This window comes from Hydra viridissima, unplaced genomic scaffold (genome assembly GCF_058129835.1).
Source record: "Hydra viridissima isolate aposymbiotic clone 2 unplaced genomic scaffold, HvirCarnegie_v1 scaffold_2, whole genome shotgun sequence".
Classification (NCBI taxonomy): domain Eukaryota; kingdom Metazoa; phylum Cnidaria; class Hydrozoa; order Anthoathecata; family Hydridae; genus Hydra; species Hydra viridissima.
The window spans coordinates 5,557,713-5,580,634 of NW_028324301.1; the positions used below are offsets into that span (position 1 = coordinate 5,557,713).

General features: G+C 29.1%; 1 protein-coding gene and 1 long non-coding RNA gene across 6 annotated transcripts; both read right to left on the bottom strand.

Moving 5' to 3' along the window:
* Positions 1-63: 63 nt before the first annotated feature.
* Positions 64-21,972, bottom strand: LOC145193224 (uncharacterized). 5 transcript variants are annotated; one of them, XM_090079663.1, is made up of 17 exons: positions 21,939-21,972; positions 21,651-21,828; positions 19,931-20,000; positions 14,287-14,330; positions 13,874-14,049; positions 13,557-13,660; positions 6,284-8,953; positions 6,066-6,203; positions 5,744-5,921; positions 5,297-5,434; positions 3,420-3,595; positions 3,048-3,192; positions 2,155-2,950; positions 1,836-2,013; positions 1,533-1,706; positions 1,113-1,284; positions 64-763 (listed from the first exon to the last, which is right to left on the bottom strand). In XM_090079663.1, the coding sequence occupies exons 2-17, from the start codon at positions 21,683-21,685 to the stop codon at positions 270-272; spliced, it is 5,688 nt and encodes a 1,895-aa protein (XP_089935789.1). In that variant the 5' UTR covers positions 21,686-21,828; positions 21,939-21,972; the 3' UTR covers positions 64-269. The 5 variants fall into 5 exon arrangements, 3 of the variants coding, with proteins under 3 accessions (XP_089935789.1, XP_089935788.1, XP_089935787.1); XM_090079662.1 differs by having other exon boundaries at positions 13,859-14,049; positions 21,937-21,969; XM_090079661.1 differs by lacking the exon at positions 21,939-21,972 and having other exon boundaries at positions 13,859-14,049; positions 21,651-21,926.
* Positions 12,057-12,462, bottom strand: LOC149891666 (uncharacterized). The gene is made up of 2 exons (XR_016450076.1): positions 12,418-12,462; positions 12,057-12,301 (listed from the first exon to the last, which is right to left on the bottom strand). It is a non-coding gene; the product is annotated as an uncharacterized LOC149891666 (long non-coding RNA).
* Positions 21,973-22,922: the final 950 nt, after the last annotated feature.

Here is a 22,922-nt window from a genome sequence, read left to right on the forward strand (position 1 = left end):
ATTGTGTTTCATTATTTCCCCTTTCTCTTAGGACAGAGTAAGTACTTTACAATTAGACACAAATGCACAAACAATTTAACTATTAAAAAATAAATTAAAAAAATATCGTAAATTTTAGAGGAATCTAGAGCTCAATATTATAAATAATACTCTGATGTATGTTACAATATACAACAAACAAATTTGAACTTTTTATTTATATTAGTCAGCAAACACGTCTCATCTATATATGTATATTAGATTTGTCAAAATTAACTTGTTTCTTTTTGCTACGGGCGAGGGAAAAATATCGCTCTACTTGGAAATGGCCCACTTGCTGATGAATTATTAGTATTTATTGTAACTGAGGGATGCATCATACGATGTTCGCGAGAAAACGGATTGTTAATTGAAATATCTCTGTGAAAATTTGGAGTGTGAACTTGCATATACCTACCATTTGATGTGGGAATTAAGGAACGATTTTCAGTTCCTAAATTGAAAGATTGCGGGTTAAACGGAAAACGGCTGTGTATATAGCCTAAACTTGCCATTTGACTATCTCTTGAATATTGATACATGCGTGAACGATATTGTAGATGGGAATACGCTGAAGGAGAAATACCTGGTGGGATTTTACTATAGATTCTGTTTTGTGGAGAATTGTTAAATGTTTCGTTAAACTGCATTCTGTTTTGTACCTGGCGTTGTTGTTGAAATAAAAGATTTTGGAAGTGAGATACCGGATTCTCTGTGGCATAAGTTACAGTATGTTGACGGTGAGCTGTAATAAAAAATTACTTGTTATGAAAAACTTAAGTATCGAATCAAAATCTTCTCTTGAAGCATTATGATCATGAAAAAATTAAAATTTTCTAAATATATCAGATATTCCACTCTATAAAAGCACCAATCAAAAGATAGTTAAGAAAATGTAAGATCTGAGTGCTTATCAAATGTAACGAAAAAACTATATAAAAAAAATCTAGTTTAATAACAAATTTCGTGCCTAAAAGTTGACCACTTTTAAAAAAAGATGAGTTAAAAAAGATTTGGGTACTTTTTTGCGTTCATATTTAATCTGTTAATTTTTTAATTAAATAAATTTTGATTAGATTTTGAATAAAACGTACTTAAGTAATTAACAGCAGATTCTTTTTCTTTTTCATATTCTTTCCAAGCTTGTTTCCTCTCTTCTTCATTAAGTTCTTCTGATTCAATATTCTCCAACAAAACATCGTGCTCATGATACCTGACAATATATTTAGGGTATTGACGTTGAACCACTTCCGCTAATAAAGGATCCTACAAAACAATGAAAGTTTTTATTGAGCATAACTATCACACCATACCTATATGGTGTGATAGTTATGCTTGATAAAAACTTTGGATACAAACTCTAATTTAATGAATGTTTTCGTTAAATTCATAGTATACAAAAACTTAGCTAAATTTTACCTTGAAAGAAATGAATATGTACGAGCATTTGATTATTTTATTAAGGTGATTTGCATTTGATTATTTTATTAAGATTATTTTATTAAGGTGATTACCTTAGGAAGTTGAGGGGTCTCATCGTCACCTTTTATTTGTTCTGGAGCAAATAAATATAATTCACGTATTTCTTCTTCAGAAAAGTGTCTTTCAATTTGCTGTTCATCAACAACTCTTCCAGCTGTAGCTAGCTTTGTAATCTGTCTTCCATAAATCTTTTCTTCCATTGTTCCCTTAAAAGGATTTGCAATAAAACTTATGTATTTTCTGATAAAAATCTGATTATTAAATCATGAAACAAGTATAAATATTATTTTAAATGATTACAATCAAACAAAATAAGTTCATAAAAATATAAAAACCTGAGCAATAAATCTGTAGACATAAACAGGTTTTTCCTGACCAAAACGATATACTCGAAATACTGATTGAACATCATGTGATGGATTCCAAGAGCAATCAAATATTATTACACGATTTGCACCAACCATATTTATTCCAAGAGAACCAGCACGTGTCGAAATTAGAAATAAACGACATCTAAGAGAAAAAAGCATTAGGTAAACTTCTAACAGAAATCAAAATGAGCCATGATCATAGTTTATTAGGACAAGGCCATGGTTGTATTTTTAGGATAGATTTCAAAGTAAAATCAATAACAAGATAAGAGTTATTTCATACTGGTAATTTTCAGGGTCATTAAATATTTCTGCCCAGCGTTTTCTTTTTTGAACAGGAGTTGAGCCATCCATTCTAAAATAGTTAACTCCTTGACACCACTTAAGACAATTAGAATCATCTTTTTGGGAAGCAGAAAGTGCTGACTCAATCAAATTTAATGTACATAGACTCTGACTAAATACTAAAACTTTATCACCCACTACCTCTGCATCTGCAAGAATTTCACACAGAAGAACTAGTTTTCCACTTAACTCAATATTGTGTTGGTCTTCAGGTGCAAGAAATTCATCATACCAATCTTTCTCAAAGCCTGATTCATCTTCAATTTGAACACAATTCTCAGATTTGTCAGAAGTTCCAGATTGTGATGTTTGTTTTTCAATAGATTTGTCAAAAGATTTTACTTCAATTTCTTTATTTGAAAAGGTTTTCAAAGAGACAGTATTTCGAGTTCTGCGTGAATATGTACCTTGGGTGGGTATAACTTCTTCATTAGAGCTGTTATCAGAACTACAACTACTCTCATTAATTGCAGTTATTCGTTTCTTATTTCTTTTTTTAATTTTTACATCCTCATCACTACTGGTATCAACAGACCAAGGTTTTTCTTTTTTTTCTTCAACTAAACTAGTTTCTGATTCTTCTGCTGAATTATCAGAGTCATCTAAAAACTCATCAATGCTCTCATCTTCTTTATTAATATCTCGTAATCTCTGGCGCTCACGCTCAATATGTAAAGCCCAAGGATGAGTCCAAATCTTTGAAAGACACTGGAAGTCAGAGAAAAGTGACACACCTAGAACATATAATTTAAATCAATTTCATGATTACACTTTAGAATTAAAGTTAACTGAAATATTAAGTTTAAAATGTTTAGTTTTTGCAAAACTAACCTTTAATCTTGGACTGACCATCAGAGTTAACAAAGTTTTCCAAATAATACTTGTACATTTTAATCTGTTTTTCATGTAGGCGTACAAAAATTGTATACTCATGTTTGGGAGGTAAAAAAGGTGTCAGCACAGAGTAATCTTGTCTCTAAGATAACAAAAAATACATAAATCAAGGCAATTCTTTTTCTTTTTAAAAACCCAGCTTTCTTTACAATGTAATAGCAAAGTATACAAAAATTTCATTTGCAGCATCAAAATCATAATTATGTAAGATAGAAAGGACTGTTGGTTTCCTATATGTTTTCTATAAAAAGATATGAAGATCCTAACTTAAAAACAAAGATAGACAATATATTTAAAGAGATTTCTTACCTGTACACACCCAGAAAGCATTTGATAAAGAACATGACACCTTTGCTTCATGATTTTAACATCATATGGTGTAGAGTTTGAACACTGACCATTTTTAATAGGATTAACAAAACGATTTAAAAACTCTTTTTTTGTTCCCAGTAGTTTAGGTTTCACAAAATCAACCATGCAGTGATCTAAAGTCAAACTGTTAATGTATTCTTGATTTTTTTACATTTCCAAAAAGGGATTGGTAAACGTGTTAATTACAATTAAATTCAAAAGTTTTCTTACATGAAACTGAAAAAAAATTAATGTTAATAATACAAAAAACTTCATAAATAAACATACAAAACTCAAAATGAGGTTGAAGCTGTACTGTTATGTAAAAAAAAAAAAACAAATGGCATCTAATCAGAACTGTAAAATAAAATCTTCTGGGAAATAATGTGCCAAATATAATTGCTTCTATGGAAGTTATAATGTTGAATGTTGAGTAAGAAAACCTTCTGATATTATTTATTTTCACTTTCCAAAAGATAAGTGAAGTATCTCTATGGTACAATTTGATAAAGCAGAAAAATGCTTTAGGATGTTTTAATGTTACTGGCTCAACATATCTCTACACTTCTCATTTTAAACCAAACAGCTTTTTAGCAGCTCCTAGAGGTACCAAATACTCTTTAGTAAAAGGTGTCAGACAATTACTATGTAGGGGAAAGAAAGCAAATACTACCATTACAAGCTTATTTATTAACTTAATTATGAATAACAAGAAACTTCAACATATATTATCAACATATATCATAGCTTGATGACTATAAACTTTCATCATACTTTAATGCTATAACATTTACTGTAAGAAAGTTTATATGCAATTATGTTATTTAGCATATTGTACTTAGCACCATTTGAGCACTTTTGGGATTTTTAATACACAAAGATGTAGTTTTTTTTTCTATTTTTTTTTAAAAATCCAATTGATTTACAGTTAACATGTGCATTTTAACATTACTTTTCTAAAAGATTATTGTGAAGCTCCTTTTTTTGGTCATAATAACTGTTTGTTTGGTTCAGCTCTAGATATTGTGCTTCAGGAAGCATCTTTTATTTCTTTATGTAAGGTTTTTTTTCCTCATATGTGGTGATGTTAACTAAAATTCACATAGTGGTGGTCAAGGTTTTAATCTGTAGCTTTAATATCTGTAATAGTTTTTTTTTTTTATTCACCCATTTTTTTCAGCAACTCTCTAAATTGAAAATGTATGTGAACATGTTTCCTCTAGACACTTGTTCCATATACTTTTTTAATTCATATTTTATAGCTCACATTTTTAATGAATGCTAGACATTTTTTTCAAGAGTTGAATCACTTACAATAGAACTTGTTCCATGGTAAAAATATTCCAACTCTAAAACTTGACTGTCTTTTAAAGTTATTACACCTTTGAGAGTATTGTCACGGTAAAGGAGCCAGCTTTTCAAATGATTATTAGTGTACGATTGTACTTTTTCTATATCCACTTTGACAGTTGGGTCATCTATATCATCTTTTTGCAAAACAACTAATTCTGGACCTAAAAAAATAACTTTACCATAGAATATTATTTATGTAGATTTACTACATTACGTAGGTTTACAACACTTTAGTAAAGTTTTTTTGTTAGTTTCCTAGGATATCTTAAATAAAATTTCCTTTTAATTTGAAGGTAGTGACATTCTTCTTTTAAAATAACAGAAAGCTCAGGCTTCTGAATGAAAAAGTTTTTTGTTTACATTAACAATACAACTTAAGCCTCAATTTTATGTGCAGACTTTTATTGATGAAATGGTTTATTAAATTTTTTTCTAGATTTTAAAAATTAAATTCTAGTGAAGTAATGTTAAAAAATACATACACTCAGGCAAATTATTTTGTAAAGGAGTACCAGTCAATACAATTCTGTGCTTTGTTGCAATAGAGTTCAATGCCTTTGAAATAGCTGAAGTTACATTTCTTAATACATGTCCTTCATCACAAATTACCATTTGTGGTCCTAGAACAAGTTGGAAACAATCAGATTTTTAAAAGGAAACTAAATCTATAAAAAACACATAAACCTCTATGAAAATATTAAAAATAAGACAAAATAACATAAGATAAAAGAAGTTGTAGAAATCCAAAATCCAATATAAAATAAATTTTAACCTTCTCTATCAAAGAAATTTAATGAATAAAATACTACTTGAGTCAAAATAAAAATCAAATACAGCACAACTATGTATAAATGCATACAACACTATGTACACAACACATTAAAAATGTAATTTTAGTTAACTGCTTGTATCAGAAATTATCTTATTACCTGGATCTACAAGATACTTTTTTACTTCATCGCGATTTTTTTTAGATCTGATATGAGTACCATTAGCAAGATTACGATACATTTCATAACCCATGATTAAAACACCACCATTTTTGTACCAGTCACGCATCATGGAAACTCTTTCCTTGTTATCTTTTGCATATGACAACACGTATATCTAAAAAAGTTATAAATCAAATATAAATTGCTTTTACCAAGCTTTTACCAAGCTAAACAAGTATTTTGAAACTTTGTTTGTCTGTTTTAAAAATACTGTAAGCATTAAAATATATCTGAATTGGGAGAAAATAAAAATACTTACATTAATCTGTTCATCATCACTTAGCCATTTTTGAAACTCCTGTTCCCAATTAAGCACAGTATTGAGAGGTGCAATTACAATAAATGTTCTCATCTCAATATTTTTGTTGTTTACCATTGTATGAATAAAAGCGACTACCTAGAAACACCAACTAAAGCTTAGTATAAGAATGTTTTTGGTTTTGAGATTTATGAGAAATGATACAAGAAAAGTAATACCTGCAATGTTTTTCCTAGACCCATGCAATGAGCAAGCAAACAACCACCGCCTTTATCTCCATCTTTAAAATTCTTGACAGACTCAATGCAGCAATCATACATAAATTGAACTCCTTTACGCTGATGAGGTTTTAAATGTTTACTTATGTTATTATTTACAGAAACCAAAGCTTGTTGATCTGAGTTTCTTTCAAGAACAAATTCACCATCTTCCGCATTTATAATATGTTCAAAACTTTTTTTCTCTGCATCAATGCGTTCAAGAAGTCTTCTTTTGCGCTCTTCTTCAACTTCTCTTGCATGAATTGTTTCCTTATTCAACTCATTATCTTTCAAAATTTTACGAATTTTTTTGCGCCCTTTACTTGAAGTTTTTACTTCAGAATCAGTATCACTTGAACTAACATCTTTTGGAGAACTTTCTGGTTTCTGTCTTTTTAATAATTTTTCTTTTGATTTTTTAGATTTATTAAAATTTTCATCTTCTGAGGAGGTTGTGGAACTCTTTTGTTGAGAGCAGTTTGATTCTTCATCGGAAATTCCCATACACACTTTTCTATATTTTTTTAAAGATCTTTTGTAAGTAAAGTTCTTATTATCAGAATCACTGCTAACAATTTTACGTTTATATTTTGATAAGGTGCTCTTATTCAACTTGTTGTCTTCACTCGAAGAAGAGCCTTCTTTACTTGATAAAACTCCTTCTTCATTTGATATATGATCTTCAAAACAAGATTCATAGGATTTATCACTTATGCTATCATAAATTAGTTTACTTTCGTTAGTTTTCAAAACTTTCTTCGTTCTTTTTTCAAGTTGAAAGCCATTTGCTGACTGGTCAATCTCAGAACCATTGCCTGTTTTTGCTAAACTAGTACTTTTCACTTTTCTTAGCCTTAGTTTCCTTAAAGGCTGTTCTGCTTTTAAACATTCAGATTGATCTGACAGAAGATTTTTATTCCATGTAGATTTTAATTCATTGGTTTCTTTTGGATGGTTTGTTGTATTGTGCAACTCTTTAGTATCAGAAGGTTCAACAAAATTATTTAAGTGATTAAATTGAATAGGTGAACAGGGCAGTTTTTCAATTACAACTTTGGCCTCTAATAATTTTAAATGCTCAGATTTAATATCAGTTTGATTAGAAAACTTTGGATTAAAGGAGTGGCAATCTTCATTATTAGGACTGACTTTTGAAAAATCAACTGAGGCTGTCGTTTGATCATCTAACTTAACTAGTGAAAAGTTGTCTTGACCAAGAATTTTTCTTTTTTTAAATGTCACAGAAGAACTCTTCTCATGTTTTGTCATATAATCATCATCATTACAGTTCTTACTATCATTAGGTTTATCATCAGAAGCTATTGTTTTGTCTAGCTCAGTGTCAGATAAATAATTTAAAGAAATCTTATGTGAATTGTTTAACAATCTCTTGCTTTTTCCAGCAAAATTATTTACTTTTAGATTTGTAGAGTGTTTTAAGGCCGATTCTTTCATTTTTTGCAGTTTATTACGAGGTCTAACACCAGAAGGTCCAGGTTGTTGATCATCAACTACGACCTTTTCAACTTGCTTAATACTCTTTTCACAAAAAGAGTTTTCAACATTTTTCGAAACATTACTCTTTGCAAAATATGTCTTTGATTGATTTTTTAAATTTAAATCATCATAATGTAAAGTATCATTTTCATCTACTTCCATTTTTCCACAATTAATTTCTTCATGATCAGATAAATTTTGATTTTCTGATTCAACAACTTTTTCTGTGAAGTCTGCCTTTTTTTTTCCATCTAATTTCAAACGTAAAAAACTATCTAAAGATTTTTTTGGCTTATATTTTTTTTTATAGCTTATAGAGTCTAAACATTCTTTCTGTTCAAGGTGACTTTCTTTTTGTTGTAAAGATTTTTTTACTAGTGCTTTAACAACATTAAGCATAGATCTACTGATTGTTTTACGATTTCCACTTTTATCAAGGACTACAATTTCGGAATCCTCAGAATCATCTAGATCTTCATCACTTGAGAGCACAATTATTGTTTGCTTTTTTTTTTTCATGCTATGAAATCTATCGAACTTTTCTTCTAAACTTGGGCCAATTTCATTGTCTCTAATGAATACACTGTTTTGAGGTGAACTTTTATTTTTTTGCTGAACTTCAATTTTTGAATCTATCTTTTTAGTGCTGCAATGAGTTAAGTCTATCTCATTCTGAGTATCTGTTTGTTGATCATCTTTTAAATTGCTGTTGAACTCTTTTTGTTTTGAAAGACTGTTTTCTGTAAGACATTTTTTCTCAACCGCTGGCACACTTAAGCTATTCTGATATTCAAAACTATTGGTCCCAGACAAACTTTCATTTGTTATGGCATTATCTTGTTTGTTCTGCATATTTGCAATAAAGTTCATGACCAAAGAACAGTCTCTAACAAATGTATCTATCTGCATATTATCACACATAAGACATTTCCACTTCACATTTTCACTAGTATTAATAATGGCTTTAAGAAAATCTTTGCCTAAATTTCTTTTTATGCAATACTTACAATATGCCTTTTCACAGTAATCACAACAAACTAAATTACCACCATCTCCACACCAAGTACATTGCTCTTCAATACCCATCTCATCACATGTAAATTTTGTGGAATTCAAAAACTTTAAGCAATTCTGTTAAAAAGAATAGAAAATTAAAGAAAAACATTCAGATGAAAACAGTTGTTATCAGCCTTAAATGATACCAATTTCTTTTGTTTATATTTATATGGCTATGTTATACCCATATAGAAAAGACAATTTGCTTAGAAGCTCTTCTTTTTAGCTTCAGGAAAATAATGATAATTTTTGAAAATAATGATAAATCTTGTTTTAATCAGAATCCTTTTATTTACTAAAAAGATTTTTTGCAAGAAAAAGTGGATTAAAAATATTAATAGGAATAAAGAGCTATTATTTGTATTTCCTAAGACAAGAAAGCATCCTTGAAAGTAGATATACTAAAGAAGTTAAAATATGAAACATATACATAAACATGTTTTTAAAAAAAAAAACCCAAAAAATGCTGAACAATATAGTGCATAACAAATCAGTTTTGTATGACAATTTTTTGTCTGGTGAATTTTCTTTATTTTGGATCATTTAAAAATTAATATTAAGGCTATAAGAGAACTATGACCAATACTTTGAGATGTTTGATCCTTGCATCGGATATACTAATATAGGTATTATAAAATAATAGATGAAAAGAACAGGGATATCTTAATAGTGTTTGTGCAGCCTAAATTATCACCTTATTTTTTCATTAGCCTGATCATGATGGTATCTACGTTCCAAATTTCACACTACTATGAAGTAACTAATCTCTGGGATAGTAGAAATTAGGGTCCTTTAATTTACTCTGAAGCAGGCCAATCTTTAGGATTTGTTCAACAGCATTTTGTACTTTTTGTACAGCGGACTATAGAGGTTGTATGATTTTGAATTATCAATAATATTTTCCATAAAAAATCAACTTATAATTACCCAAATATTTTACATTTAAACTAACAATTTACACAATATATCATAAAAATACAAGCTATCACATATACATAGTTTATTGCATTAGCTAGTACACACAACACATTGTTATTGTAAAACACAAAATCTATTTGCTATAGAGAAGCTAGTAACTACTATTATTGACTAATTTTTTGCTATTTTTAAAAGTTAATTAAATTTAACAAATTCTAGTGTTTTCAGAATTAGATATTTAGTTACAACTTCTAAAATAAAAGGTTAACCCAACTTTTTAAGATGCTTTTGCCTGGATATGTTAGTGGATTGGCTATTGTGATATATCAAATGAGAAAAAAACTACTCCAGAAAGGTACATAAATACCTTTTGGAAGGAGCAATCTAGACACTTCTTGATCTCAAAATAGAAAAGACTGAAATCATCCATTACCATTTACGGAAGAAATTGTTAAGTTTTTTACTACTTAAAAAATAGGAAACTATAAATAGTAAAAAACAGGATTCATAGTTTTTTTTATTTTTACAAGAGCATTAACCAGTAGTTTTTCAGCAGCATTTACCAATAATTTTCATAATATTCCCAATTTAAATAAATGTATCTGTTTAGAGTAACAAATAATTTAACTGATTATTATCTAAAACTTCATGTAATGTCAATTTCACTAAATCTAGGAATGAAGTATTATTTATATTTTATATTGCTTTTTCATTATAAACATTCAAGATATGGTGTAAAATATTTTGCAATCATTAATTGAATATTTTTTGTAACTTTTACAACTCGACTGTAAGTTAACCAAGATTGCTAAAAAGGTTTTAATTTTGAAACTATAGAATTTTTAATAAATCCAAGAAAAAGCAATTATCAATGTTATATCCATGCTGTTGCTAAAATTTTAACCTGTCTGCTCCAAAAATCTACATTTCAGAATCATCTTAATATAAAGAATAGTTTCTTCAGTTTCTAAAACTAAATTGAACCAAAAAAATGCCAAATCAAACCAAACTTCATGATGACTGCAGAGAAACAGCCTGTTTTCTCTGCATGAGAAAGTACAAGGTAAATTTCTTCTTTTTTTATTGCACTTTTTTCTTTTTATAAAACATGTCTCTCTTCATTAGATTTCTTAACATAATTTTTACATACATTATCTGACGAGCTTTTGTAACTCTTTTCAGGGTTCTCCCAAAACCTATGATTGCTGACATGGGGAGTATACTTTCATCTGGTCTTGATTTCACAGACAACAAAGTGTCTCTTGTCATTTGTGATACTTGCCAACTCACCATGGGAAAGAAGAAAAATGGAGCAGATGTCACTCTTCCACCTCTTTTTGATTTCATATCTATCAAAAAGGTAATTTAAGTATCTTTTAATTAGTGAAACATATTTGCTAAACAAGTTGCTATTGACTTTTTGTATTCCAGATTGTTTTGATGATTGATGAAGCTATTTTTTTGTAACTTTTTTTATGGTTTAGGTATTTGCTATATTTAGGAACCTTCCTTGAAATTTTTCACAATACAAACTATAATAGGTCACAGTTATCCACTATGCAAACATTTTTTAAAACCACCTAAATTATTTGTTTCTTTTCAATATATTAACAGGTGACAGGAAAAACTCACTAAGTACAAAAAATAGGAAATATGTTTTTTTACACTAAGTACAATAAAATATCATCAACTTTCTCAAGAGAAAGTTATCATGTCCATATGTGCATTACTTTACAGAATTCCAAGAAGCAAAAATCACTTAAGTCAAAATGTTTGTTGAAATCAGCAGGTAAAATTCAAATCGAGACTTAATTAGTTTTACCTGGCAACATTCTTGTCTGTAAGTGTCAGTATCAAAAGTTAGTTTGAAGCTACCAAGAATTTACCAAGTTTGAAGCTACCAAGAATTTACAAGAAGCTACCAAGAATTTACCTTTTTTTGTCAACTTGCCTAATTTAAGTTTTAAAACATTTACTTCTATACAGTATACATTGTTTCACTAAGTCCCATTATTATTTTTATCCCTGGAAAAACTTATTAAGTACTTTTTAATTAATAATTCCTAAATAAAACAATATTTTTATAAAACTGGTTTATAGTTACAGAATATAGATTATAAAGCATAATAACTATATAAATTGAAACATGTTTTTCCAAAAATGAAATTTTAAGTAAAAAAAAACTATTAAAATGCTAATTACTTGATTGTTTTTGTTTGTTACTTAATGAGTTTTTCCTGTCACCCAACGATATATACACTTTTTGACGCCTTTTTCAGCTTCTCTACTACTTTTGCTATTGTTTGTTACAAGTGTGGTTGCTTCAAGGAAATGGAAAGTTTTATTGAGTTTAAAAACTTTAAACAGCATTACTTTGAATTTAGTAAACTGGAGACACTCATTTGCTGTAATGATAATTTAGGTTTATCAAGAGCAAAAAGACTCTTTGGAGATGAGCTAATCTTGAGCACCCAGGATCTTGTACAAGTGCAAGTTAACACAAATCTGTCAAACACAAACATAAAGAAATTTGTTTTAACCATCAAACGTGTTTAAGAGTCAGATCTTGAAGCCTAGCTTCCATACACAAAATCAAAATAAAACTAAAAAAAGAGGTGCACCTGAAAAAGCTTCTCAAATACCAGAAACTCAAACTGGTCATTAACCTAAAGAACAACAACAGCTGCACTAGACACTCAAGAGAGTCAAGGGACTTCAGCTCAACAAGAAATGAATGAAGGGGCTCAAAGTGAAAACCAAACTCAAGGAAAGGGGAATGAAAAAAAGAAGTACAGACCATTTTAGGTTGCAAATCTTTCATTAGTCAGATGATGAATTATCTAATTATTATTTGTATCAATAAGTTTTTTGTTTAAAACTTAAAATGTGAAATTTAGTAATAGAAATGTAAATAACAAACTAATTCTTGTTTAATACTTCAGTAATCAGCAAGAAAAGTGGTAAATAGTGATAAAAGCAGTAAATAATGATAAAAAAAAGTTAAATAATGATAATAGCAGTAAATTTGCATATTACACATTTTTACAAATCCTTACTGCAGTAATTACGTAAATTTACTGTTTCAGCATCAACTTTTTTTTCCCACAAACTTACCCCAGACTGCAGTAAATATTTCACATTTTATGCAAATATGTGTAAAGGATCTCAGACTTATGCATTTTTATGCTCTTTTACAGCACTGTGGTAACGCTGATGTTTGATGATTTCAGTTTTTACAGTTTTGAGATCAGGAAGTAGTCAAAACTGCTCCCACTAAATGTCTTTACGGAATTTTCCAGAGTAATTTTTTTCATCTCCCACTGGGTGTGGTGAATGATGCTGCAAAGATAGAGAGGAATTAAACTGTTCCAAAAGTTGTCCCAGAAGAGAACTTGAAACAATCTCTTCACAATTCCTTGGTAAATCACAGGAAGAAATTTTCAACCAATCCAAACAAAAAGTATTCCGAAAATTGAAAACCATGAAATGTTACAAAATGCCAGTTTCTGAATAATTTTACTGATTTTAAAGAATAGGTTACTAAACTTTGCATACTATACTTAATCATTTTCAGACAATATTTATGGCTGAAATTATTAAATAATCTTAGTAAATCCTTTGAAAAATCAATGGTTTTTATAATCATTTTCAAATTTTATTATAAAAAGAACTTCTATAAAGGTTCAGTTTGTATAAATTAATCTTAGTGGAAAAGCATTTCTTACATTACTTAAGTAAAACAATTTATTGAACAAGTTACCTTGCAGACAACAACAGCCAGCAAGGGGTGTTTGCTTATTTTGTGCTTCTTTGTATTCAACTTTTTATCACATGTGGTACAAAATATGAATTCAGGAATTTTTTCTAATAACAAAATCGTAAGAATAATTAAATCACAGTGACTAAAAGTAAGTATTACACCAGATAAGACCTATTATAAGGACTTGTGTAAGGTTTTATCTGCCTAAAAAGCCACCAATATTTTTTGCAACAATGTCTAAAATAACAAAATAAAATTATGCCACATAAAAAACACACAGAAAAGTAAAACAAAAGACACACCACATACATACTGACCCCCAACAGTTTTTGTCACATGTTCCTTATTTACACTGACAACCAGACAGTCATTATCTAATGATAAAGTACTACTGGAGTTTTTGTCAACATTTAAAAATTGTTGTTGCATGGTGTTCTTTTCATCGGTAGGAGATACTAAATTGATGTTTTCTATTTCCCGACTTTCTTGTTGACTTAAACAAACAACATTAAGAATTAACTCAATTGCATGCTATACTATATATATACATATATATATATATATATATATATATATATATATATATATATATATATATATATATATATATATATATATATATATATATATATATATATATATATATATATATTATGAGCATGCAATTGAGTTTTTTTTAGATAATATAAATACACAGTAAGACACCTGTAAATATTAAATCAAAACATACTTTTCAAGATTAAGTATGCCAATTGAATTTTTATCTCTATCTTCCTAAATTAAAAAAATTTAAGCATTCTATAGCATTTAAGAAAATATACTGTAAAGTCTTGCAACATTTAAACTTAAATTGTTAGATTTAATCTATGCATCTAAACCTGTATATGGATTACACAGATTTAGATGCATACATTCAACCTATGAGATCAGTATTAAAACTAAATGCCCGATCTTAAAAATAAAATTAGAGATTTGGTTACAATATTGCATAAAAAAGTGCTTATAAATTTTGAATTCAGTTTTAATCCAGCATTAAGAGTTAAACTATTAAGTTTTAATTATCAATTAACAATTAATGAGAAAATTTTTCTAAATTAAATAAAAATTCTTTTAATACTTGACTATTGAAGAAGAACCAAAAATATCATTTGGGATTGGCTGCTGTATCCAAAATTAGCTTAAATGCATGTTAGCTTCTTAATGCTTTATTTTAATAAAAAGGCCAGTATTTAGCTTTTTTAATTAACAATTAAAAATGACAAAAGAAGAGGATGTTAGAGAAAATATTATGCACAAATATTTGGAAAGTCCTAACAAAAGTTACAATTCAAAAATAAAAGAGCTGCAAATACATCCCTCCACCATTAGTTGTTTTATTCAATGTTTTTCTTAAAAAAAAATCAAACACAAATCTGGTAGTGGTAAATTTGTTGATGGTTTCAAAATTAACCTAGGCCTCTCACTTAAAAACATCCAAAAAAAAAGATTTTCTCACAAAATTGCTGCAAACGTTTGAACTCATCTGATCTTCATTTTTTCAAACACAAAAGGTGCCAAACCATTTTGAAACTCAAGAAAAAGAGTAAGAACCTACTCTAGAAAGTTGTACAACAGTTTTATTTCTAAACGTTTCTGTATTATTGAGGACAGAGGAAACTTGCATTAAGTATGGTCATTAACAAAATTTCTGGGATGTCTACTATATTTCTAAATATAGAGGAAATGCAGATAAAATTTTAAATATGCAAAATATGAGAAGTTTGCTAAAAATGCCTTAATTCTGCAAGCTATTTGCAGTTGTAGCAAAAAATCAGCACCTTACATTTGTGAGTTTACACTAACTGATCAAATACATAAAGGCTTTTTACCTCTTACTCAGTCACATGATTTTTTACCTCTTATTCAGTCACATGACCTGCAATTGATATCATTAAACAAAAACAAAAAAAAATTTGCAGAAAAAATCATCAAATAACTTTGTGATGATTTTTGTTTATGTTGTTTTACCCTCATTAAAACTAGTTTTTTCAGTTACATCCAGTTTTTTTATTGGGCTAAACAAAAACCTAGACAGAACCAAAGGATCATGTAAGTGATTGTTTTTTTTTTGTTTGACTCAAACAAAAGGCAGACTCCACAAAACTAGTTTGAAAACAGCATTGCTGAATAATGGAAACAAACTTCTCTTCAGTGCTGGTTGCACATGGTTCTAATATGAAAGACACTTACAAAAGTATGAGATTTATTCTTGAAAAACTTACAATGAACATTTTTAGAGTCATTGCACTTTTGGGTGGTTATAAAAAATTTTGTTGTTTCATTTGCGAATGAAATAGTAGACAGAAAAGGTCACTACATAAAGAAAGACTGGCCCAACCGTAAATCACTTACTTCAACCATAAAAATGTTAAAAACGATCCTTTAGTGAACCCTGATGACATACCATTACGCATAAAGCTTGGTCTAATAAAAATGTTTGTAAAAGCTATGCCTAAAGATGACGGTGGATTTTTATATCTGAGAGAGAATTACTAAAACTCAGCAAGATAAAAATTTAAGTGGGAATATTTGTAGATTCACAAATATGGGAACTGATAAAGTATAAAAGCTTTGAAGAAAAACTTAATGATTAAGAAAAACTCACCTGGAAATGTTTTGTGAATGTTGTCCAATATTTTCTAGGAAACCATAAAGCGGAAAATTGCAAAGACTTAACATATGAACTTGTAATGTCATATAAAGCTTGGGGTGTAATAGGACCTTAAAAATATATATGCTAGACTCTTTAGAAATATTTTCTGGAAAGGAATTTAAAATTTCTTTCCAGAAAATTTGGTCACTGTAAGTGATGAATAAAGCAAGAGGTTCCATCAGGACATTCTAAGGTTCCTTCTAAATCTCCAACAATAATCTACTAGCAATCCTTAACTCTTGATCATAGGCATAGAACACGCTGGGGCTCGAGCCCCATCCGGAAATTTGCTGCTGGGACTTTGCCCCACCCGGAAAAATTCACCAAGCTTTCAAAAATATTTAAAAAGTAAAAACCATATTATACTTAAAGATTAACAAATATAACAATTTAAAAACATTGTAATATTTCCGCAAATACCTATGGTGATTTTCAAAAGTTTAAGCTTTCAAAAGGTGATATTATTTTTTGATTTTCAGAAATTCCATGCTTCTGATGAGTCTCAAGGGAGTTTGAGATCTGTAAAAACGCAACAAAAAGCAAATTAACAGAACTACTTAAACTAAAAACTTGTGTGAGTTAAACATTCGCTTAGTTTGTTTTTTTTCTTTGATAACTTTGGCAGGATTATTTGTATTAATTATTTAAAAGTTTTGAATTAAAAATCATTTGAATTAAAAAAAAGTAAGTTTTTGAAGAAATTTTTTAATTGTTTAACAGTACATTGCCTTTTAAGTAATAAGTTGTACAATGTTGTAGAATGAAGAAGATTAGTAAATACTTTTCAAAAGTCCCCGTCTTTTACAAGACAGTCATCAAACAAGGGAAGAAAATTTAAACAAAGCTGGAATGAAAAATATAAATGGGTTTTACATGACCGCGAGAAAGAAAAAGTTTTTTGTTCTACCTGCATCAAAGCTACCCAAGTGAAAATGCCTTTACCTTGTAGTTCAAGAGAAAAAAATTCGTATGAAGCTTTTATTTTAGACAGATTTTCTAATTGGAAGAAAGCATTACAAATTTTTGGTTCTCACGAGCGATCTGCACTCCATAGGGCGTCTGTTAGTATGATCACCTCAGCAACACTGGAATCGATCGTTATCCAACAGCTTAATTATCACCAAAAAGAAATGATGGATAATCGTAAAATCAAAAATATTTACAACACTTCTTTATTTGATAATTCCTCAATTTTGTTTAAGAATTTATTTACTGGATAACTAAATGTGTTAGGGAACGCAAGGCCTTGCCATTCGTGGAAAGGTTGAAAATAATTCAAACTTTTGCATGCTACTCAAACTACGAGCAGACAATTCTCTTGAACTGAAGAAATGGTTTAATCGTCCTGAAAAGCAAAAGTGGCTCTCGCCTGAAATTGAAAACGAAATCCTGCAAGATTTTGCTCATGCAATGCTTCATAAGCTATGCGAAAGTATAAGGGAATCACAATTCCATAGTTTGATAGCTGATGAAACAACGGATATGTCCACAAAAGAACAAGTTTCGATCTGCATTCAGCATGTTAATGAAAAATTTGAAATTGAGGAGCTTTTTATGGGATTTTACCAAACCGGGAACATCAAGAGCGTAACTTTGTTAACCTGTTTGATGGACGTTTTGAGGGGGAAAGAAGAGCGGGCAATTTACGTGCACTGCCGCGCTCTTAATCTCAACTTGGTAGCACAAGATTCTGTTGAAAATCAAACACAGATCAGGAATGTTATGAATTTAGTGCAATCATTCCTCGCATTTGCCCGTAGATCTGCAAAACAATTGGCATGTTTCAATAAAATTCAAAATGTAGAGGATGTAGAAAGCAGAACATCACTGCGGCCATTTTGCCCCACTCAATGGATCCTTAGAAAACCGTCCATTGTATCTATTAAGAGTAACTAATCTGCCATTATTAACTGGTTAGAGGATTTTGAAAATCATTCTGATAATTCAGCCAAAAATAAGTCAGAAGCAGCGGGTTATCTGAAATCTTTTTGTAAGTTTGACACAAATTTTTAAATCGCAAATTTTGCGCATAATCTTCACAATAATCGAGGATACTAATACAGCACTCCTAGGTAAATATTGTCTTATTTCATAGTGTTTTTTTTTTTTTTAACATAACTATTCTAAGCAATTTATAATGTTAAACATTTATTGAAAATCATTTTAGGCATGCATCTTAACTTTTGAAAAGAAAGATATACCATTGGAAGTGGAGTTCCATACTTTGATATGACTCCAGAGGACCACTACCGCCAGCTTTTCTATGGATTGTGTTATGCATCTCTGGATTGTGCTACAACTCCTTCGCGCCATATTTTTGGATCATGCAAAATTCAAGAATATTCAACTAATTGATTTTGAATCAGTTTTGAATGAGCTTGTAGACCATGATGGTGTTCTTTTTCAATTAATTCCACTGATTCCCGAGTTTGGGAAGTTGGTAAAAATTTTACTATGTTTGCCTGTCACCTCATGTACGTGCGAGCGCTCTTTTTCTTGTCTTCGTAGGCTAAAGACTTATTTGCGTTCTACAATGTCTCATGAGCGATTGAATCATCTCGCTATTTTAAATTGCCATCGCGATATTGCCTACACTCTTGATCTTGATCATTTGATCGATGAATTTATAACGCGTGCCTCCATACGCATGAACACATTTTACTTGAGAAAATTAATTACATTTTTATGCCCATTGATACAACTTTTTATTTCTTATTATAGATTTTCAACTCCTACAAAATAGTTTATGCCCCATCCGGGGAAACTAAAATTCTACGCCTATGCTCTTGATAGCGTCTTTTCTTTAATGAAGAAGCACTATCAAGAGAAATGGAGTCCAGGATTGCTAGCAGATTATTGTTGGAGATTTAGAAGGAACCTACCAGAAGCCAAATATTCACAAAAGTCATAAATATTTATTACATATTAAGTAATAATTTCTCTAAGTGTCATTGATTTTTGTACTTTTTACAAAAATAAGTTTTAATGACACATGGAAACCTGATGTGTCAATTTTTTTTTTCATAGATCTATTATTGTTTGATGGCCCGAGTACATTCAAAACTTAACACTTGTCTTCATGTGACAAAAAGAAGTTAAAACTCTGTTAACCAGTGTAATTAACAATTTACAACAAACATTAATAAGTTAACATTATTCCTTTTTTAATTTAATTAAGTTTAATTTAATCAATTTTAATTTAAATAAGCCTGGTAAAATATTACCAGGCTTAATGTTCACTTAATTGATGACTTGAACCTCATTACTTAAATTATATTTTACATTAAAACCGAAAACAAAATATTTAAGCTCTTTTTTAACATGTCATTAAATTCCAATATCCATTTTAAATTATGGACATAATGCAGCATCAGAATTCTTAAATCATATGAAATGCAGCAAGGCAATATAATGCATATACATATATATATATATATATATATATATATATATATATATATATATATATATATATATATATATATATATATATATATATGCATTTAGCAATAGAAATATAGAAATATTGCATCTCTATAAGAACTTATACAAAAACATTAGAAACTAAAGTACAAAAATTCTACTTAAGCATTCTTCCAATGTAAAAAGCAAAAATTACTTTTAAATTCTTTTAAGCAAACTTTTGCACTTTTGTTTTTAAACTAAAAATAAAAAAACTTACAGTTACTTTTTCCTTTGATTTTTCTCCATTATGACCAATCAGCCAGTCAACAACAGATTCAATTCTCTTTCTGTTGATAAAAATAATTTAAAGATGACACAATAAATTTCAGGGGTTAAAATAACTCAGAAACAGGTTACTGACAAACTTGTGAAATGTCTTGCACTAAAAAACTGTAAAATTAGTCTTCTATCTAATAAAGATTCTGATTTAACATTAATTAGTGTAATACCTTCACATAATGGAGCATAGGCTGAGCAGTAATTCTAAATTCCATTATTTCTATAAAATCTCAGTATGTTACATACAGCCTTTATGCAATCAGTTTAAACCACTTCAGTAAATAGTTTCTATTTAATGAAGTGGTTTAAACTGTTTTATTTGTTTGTTGTCAGAGTTCCACATTATTTAACCATTTTTCCACTCACTAAATTTTTATATTTAAAAAGTATTAGTAGCAGACCATTTTTTACTTAGCATCAATAACCTATTCATTACACAGATTTTTATCTACTAAAGGAGGTTTATGAAAGATATTGAATTATCTTTTCCAAGTCTACTGTAAAGCTGAGTTTAAAAAATCTGTTTTTTAATTGTTTGATTAGGACAAATTATCATAAAGTATTGACAAGTATTATTATAAATTATTAAAATTATTAGTCAATTGTTTTGCTTTACATATATGCTAGATTTTTTTTTTTTAAAAAAAAAAAAAAAGCAAAAACAACAAGTTAGCCTCTGTAATATGCAGAAGTTAGAGTACTGCTACACTGTAATCATAAAGCACTAAAAAAAATTTATTGAATATTTACAAATTTATTATCACCTCAACAACCTTTAACTTAATCCAATTTAGAAAAATTTCTTTTTTTTTTTTGTACATCTGCGCTACACCTATATTCAAGTAATCATTTTCTAATATTGAAAAACATATTTTTTGTGTTTTTTCTTTTTCTATTTTTTTGCTTTTAATGGCTTAACTATAACTTGACAGGTTTTTAAAATGAATTTAGTATAAATTCAATGTTAGGGACTCTATAATTTGATACTATATCTTCTAATACTTGCTGTATTAAGGTTTTAGTAAAGATTTTTTTTTTTATCTTGTTAGTAGGTACTTTGATTCAGAATTTAAAATACTTCTTTTCTAAAAAAAAGTTACAAATAAGAAAAAAACAAAACAAAAAAAAATTAAATTAAAACATCTTTAAAGCTAATACCCCTAAAAAACATATTTAAAGATAAAATGATAAATATATATCTTTAAATCTATTTTATATTTTAAATATAATATTTTAAAAAAAACTAAGAATACTTATCCAAAAATTGATATTTTTTATAAGCAGGCATTTTAATTTATGTTGGCAAGTGATATTTTGACACAAAAGTCAATTGGCATAATTTAGATAACTTATTAATGCAATCCACCTATTGTAAATTCATAGTAGAAATGAAGTTGAAATATATTTTGTTAAGGGCAACAAGAATATTGAAACAATGATAAATATAAATATGACGTTATTGTGATCATAATTACGATAATTGATTATAACAATTATAATAAATAGGATTATGATGATGGTTTGTATTAATCTATGCTAGTTACAACCTATTAACATGTGTTTTTGTTTTGGGTTAGATGGCGAGTTTTTATTAATTTTTATCTATAACAAGAACTCAATCATAAAAATCCGTAAGTAAATAAAAAAAAGTCACAAACCCTTTTAGATAGACTTTATTAGGAGTAGTAGCCATAGATAGTATGAAAGTTGGCGGCAATTTTAATTAAAATTTTCTTCGTCTTTGAGGTCATTTAAATTTGATGCGCAATACAACCCAAAAAAATATATTGATCGATCCCAATCACAGAGAGTCTAGCAAAGTTATGGGCAATTATTCTAAATAATCAAAATGTGATGAGATTATACTGCTGCTATAATTTCCATTAAAAATATTTGTTGCGTTGATAAACTTCAAAAAGAGATCGTGCAGAGATAAAAACTCACACCGTGTCTGACCTTGATCCTTAAGGTTTGAAAGCCGACCGTACTAATTTTCTGCCATATGTTTTGATCAAGTTACTTTAACTTGTTAATAAACTGATAAGTTAAATTTCAGTTCGAAAGTAATTGGGTAAAACTAATTTGAGATAATCTTTCAAGTTTGGTTAATTGTCAAAAAAGAAAAATTGAACATATTTATAACATAAATAATTACAAATTGATTGCATGTACCAAGATACAGGATGCGAGAGGTATTTAGCAATCAAATCATGGTTTTTGAAAAAAATCAATTTTCTCAAGAAATATTGATCGGATTTGAGTTAAACCAGCTACATTTTAAAACTGAGTTGACCTTCTTATCTTCTAATTCTTTCTTTATCGTGGTGACCAGCTCCTCCTTGGTATTGGATGGGAACTTGTTGATCTGTCTTTCAATTGTGCCCCACGCAAAAAAGTCCAAAGGATTTTAGTCCGGGACATAGTCATAAGAATTCTGACTCAACCATTTTTGCTGTTTTGATGTATGGTATGATGCTAACTCTTTCTACCACATATATGGCTGTCCAGCAGCAAACTTTTATATCTAGTACAATCTATCTTCGTTTAGGACCTTTAAATACTCGTCTGCATTTATTCTGAAGCCTTTGAGGAAGAAGTAGGGTGGCTTGACGTCACCCTCAAAGGAGATAACTCCAAAGACCATGACATTGGCTGGAAACTTTGTTTACATGGCCTTGGGTACATCCTTGGAGCACTTTGCAAGCCAACAGCTGTTCTGATTGTTATTTTTTGATCCTGGGAGGAATACTTTTTATCAGAGATAAACCAGATCATGCCCACCTGCAAGGGGAACTTCAACTTTTCGAACAGTTTAATAGAGTTTTTCAATCTTTTTGGTTAGCAGTTGGCCCTCTCTCATTTTGTATGACTTATACCTTAAGAGCCATTGTCTGAGAAATGTAGGCAAAATAAGCAAATTTTGGAAGTGA

Bases quoted from the DNA above. Each gene is read 5' to 3' on its own strand.
- LOC145193224 (XM_090079662.1), bottom strand. From the start codon at position 21,685: ATGGCTACTACTCCTAATAAAGTCTATCTAAAAGG. The intron at 14,050-14,286 runs GTATGTTTTGAT...TGTTTGTTTAAG, and splicing joins GGCATACTTAATCTTGAAAA to TCAACAAGAAAGTCGGGAAA. The intron at 3,193-3,419 runs GTAAGAAATCTC...TTGTTATCTTAG, and splicing joins TGCTTTCTGGGTGTGTACAG to AGACAAGATTACTCTGTGCT.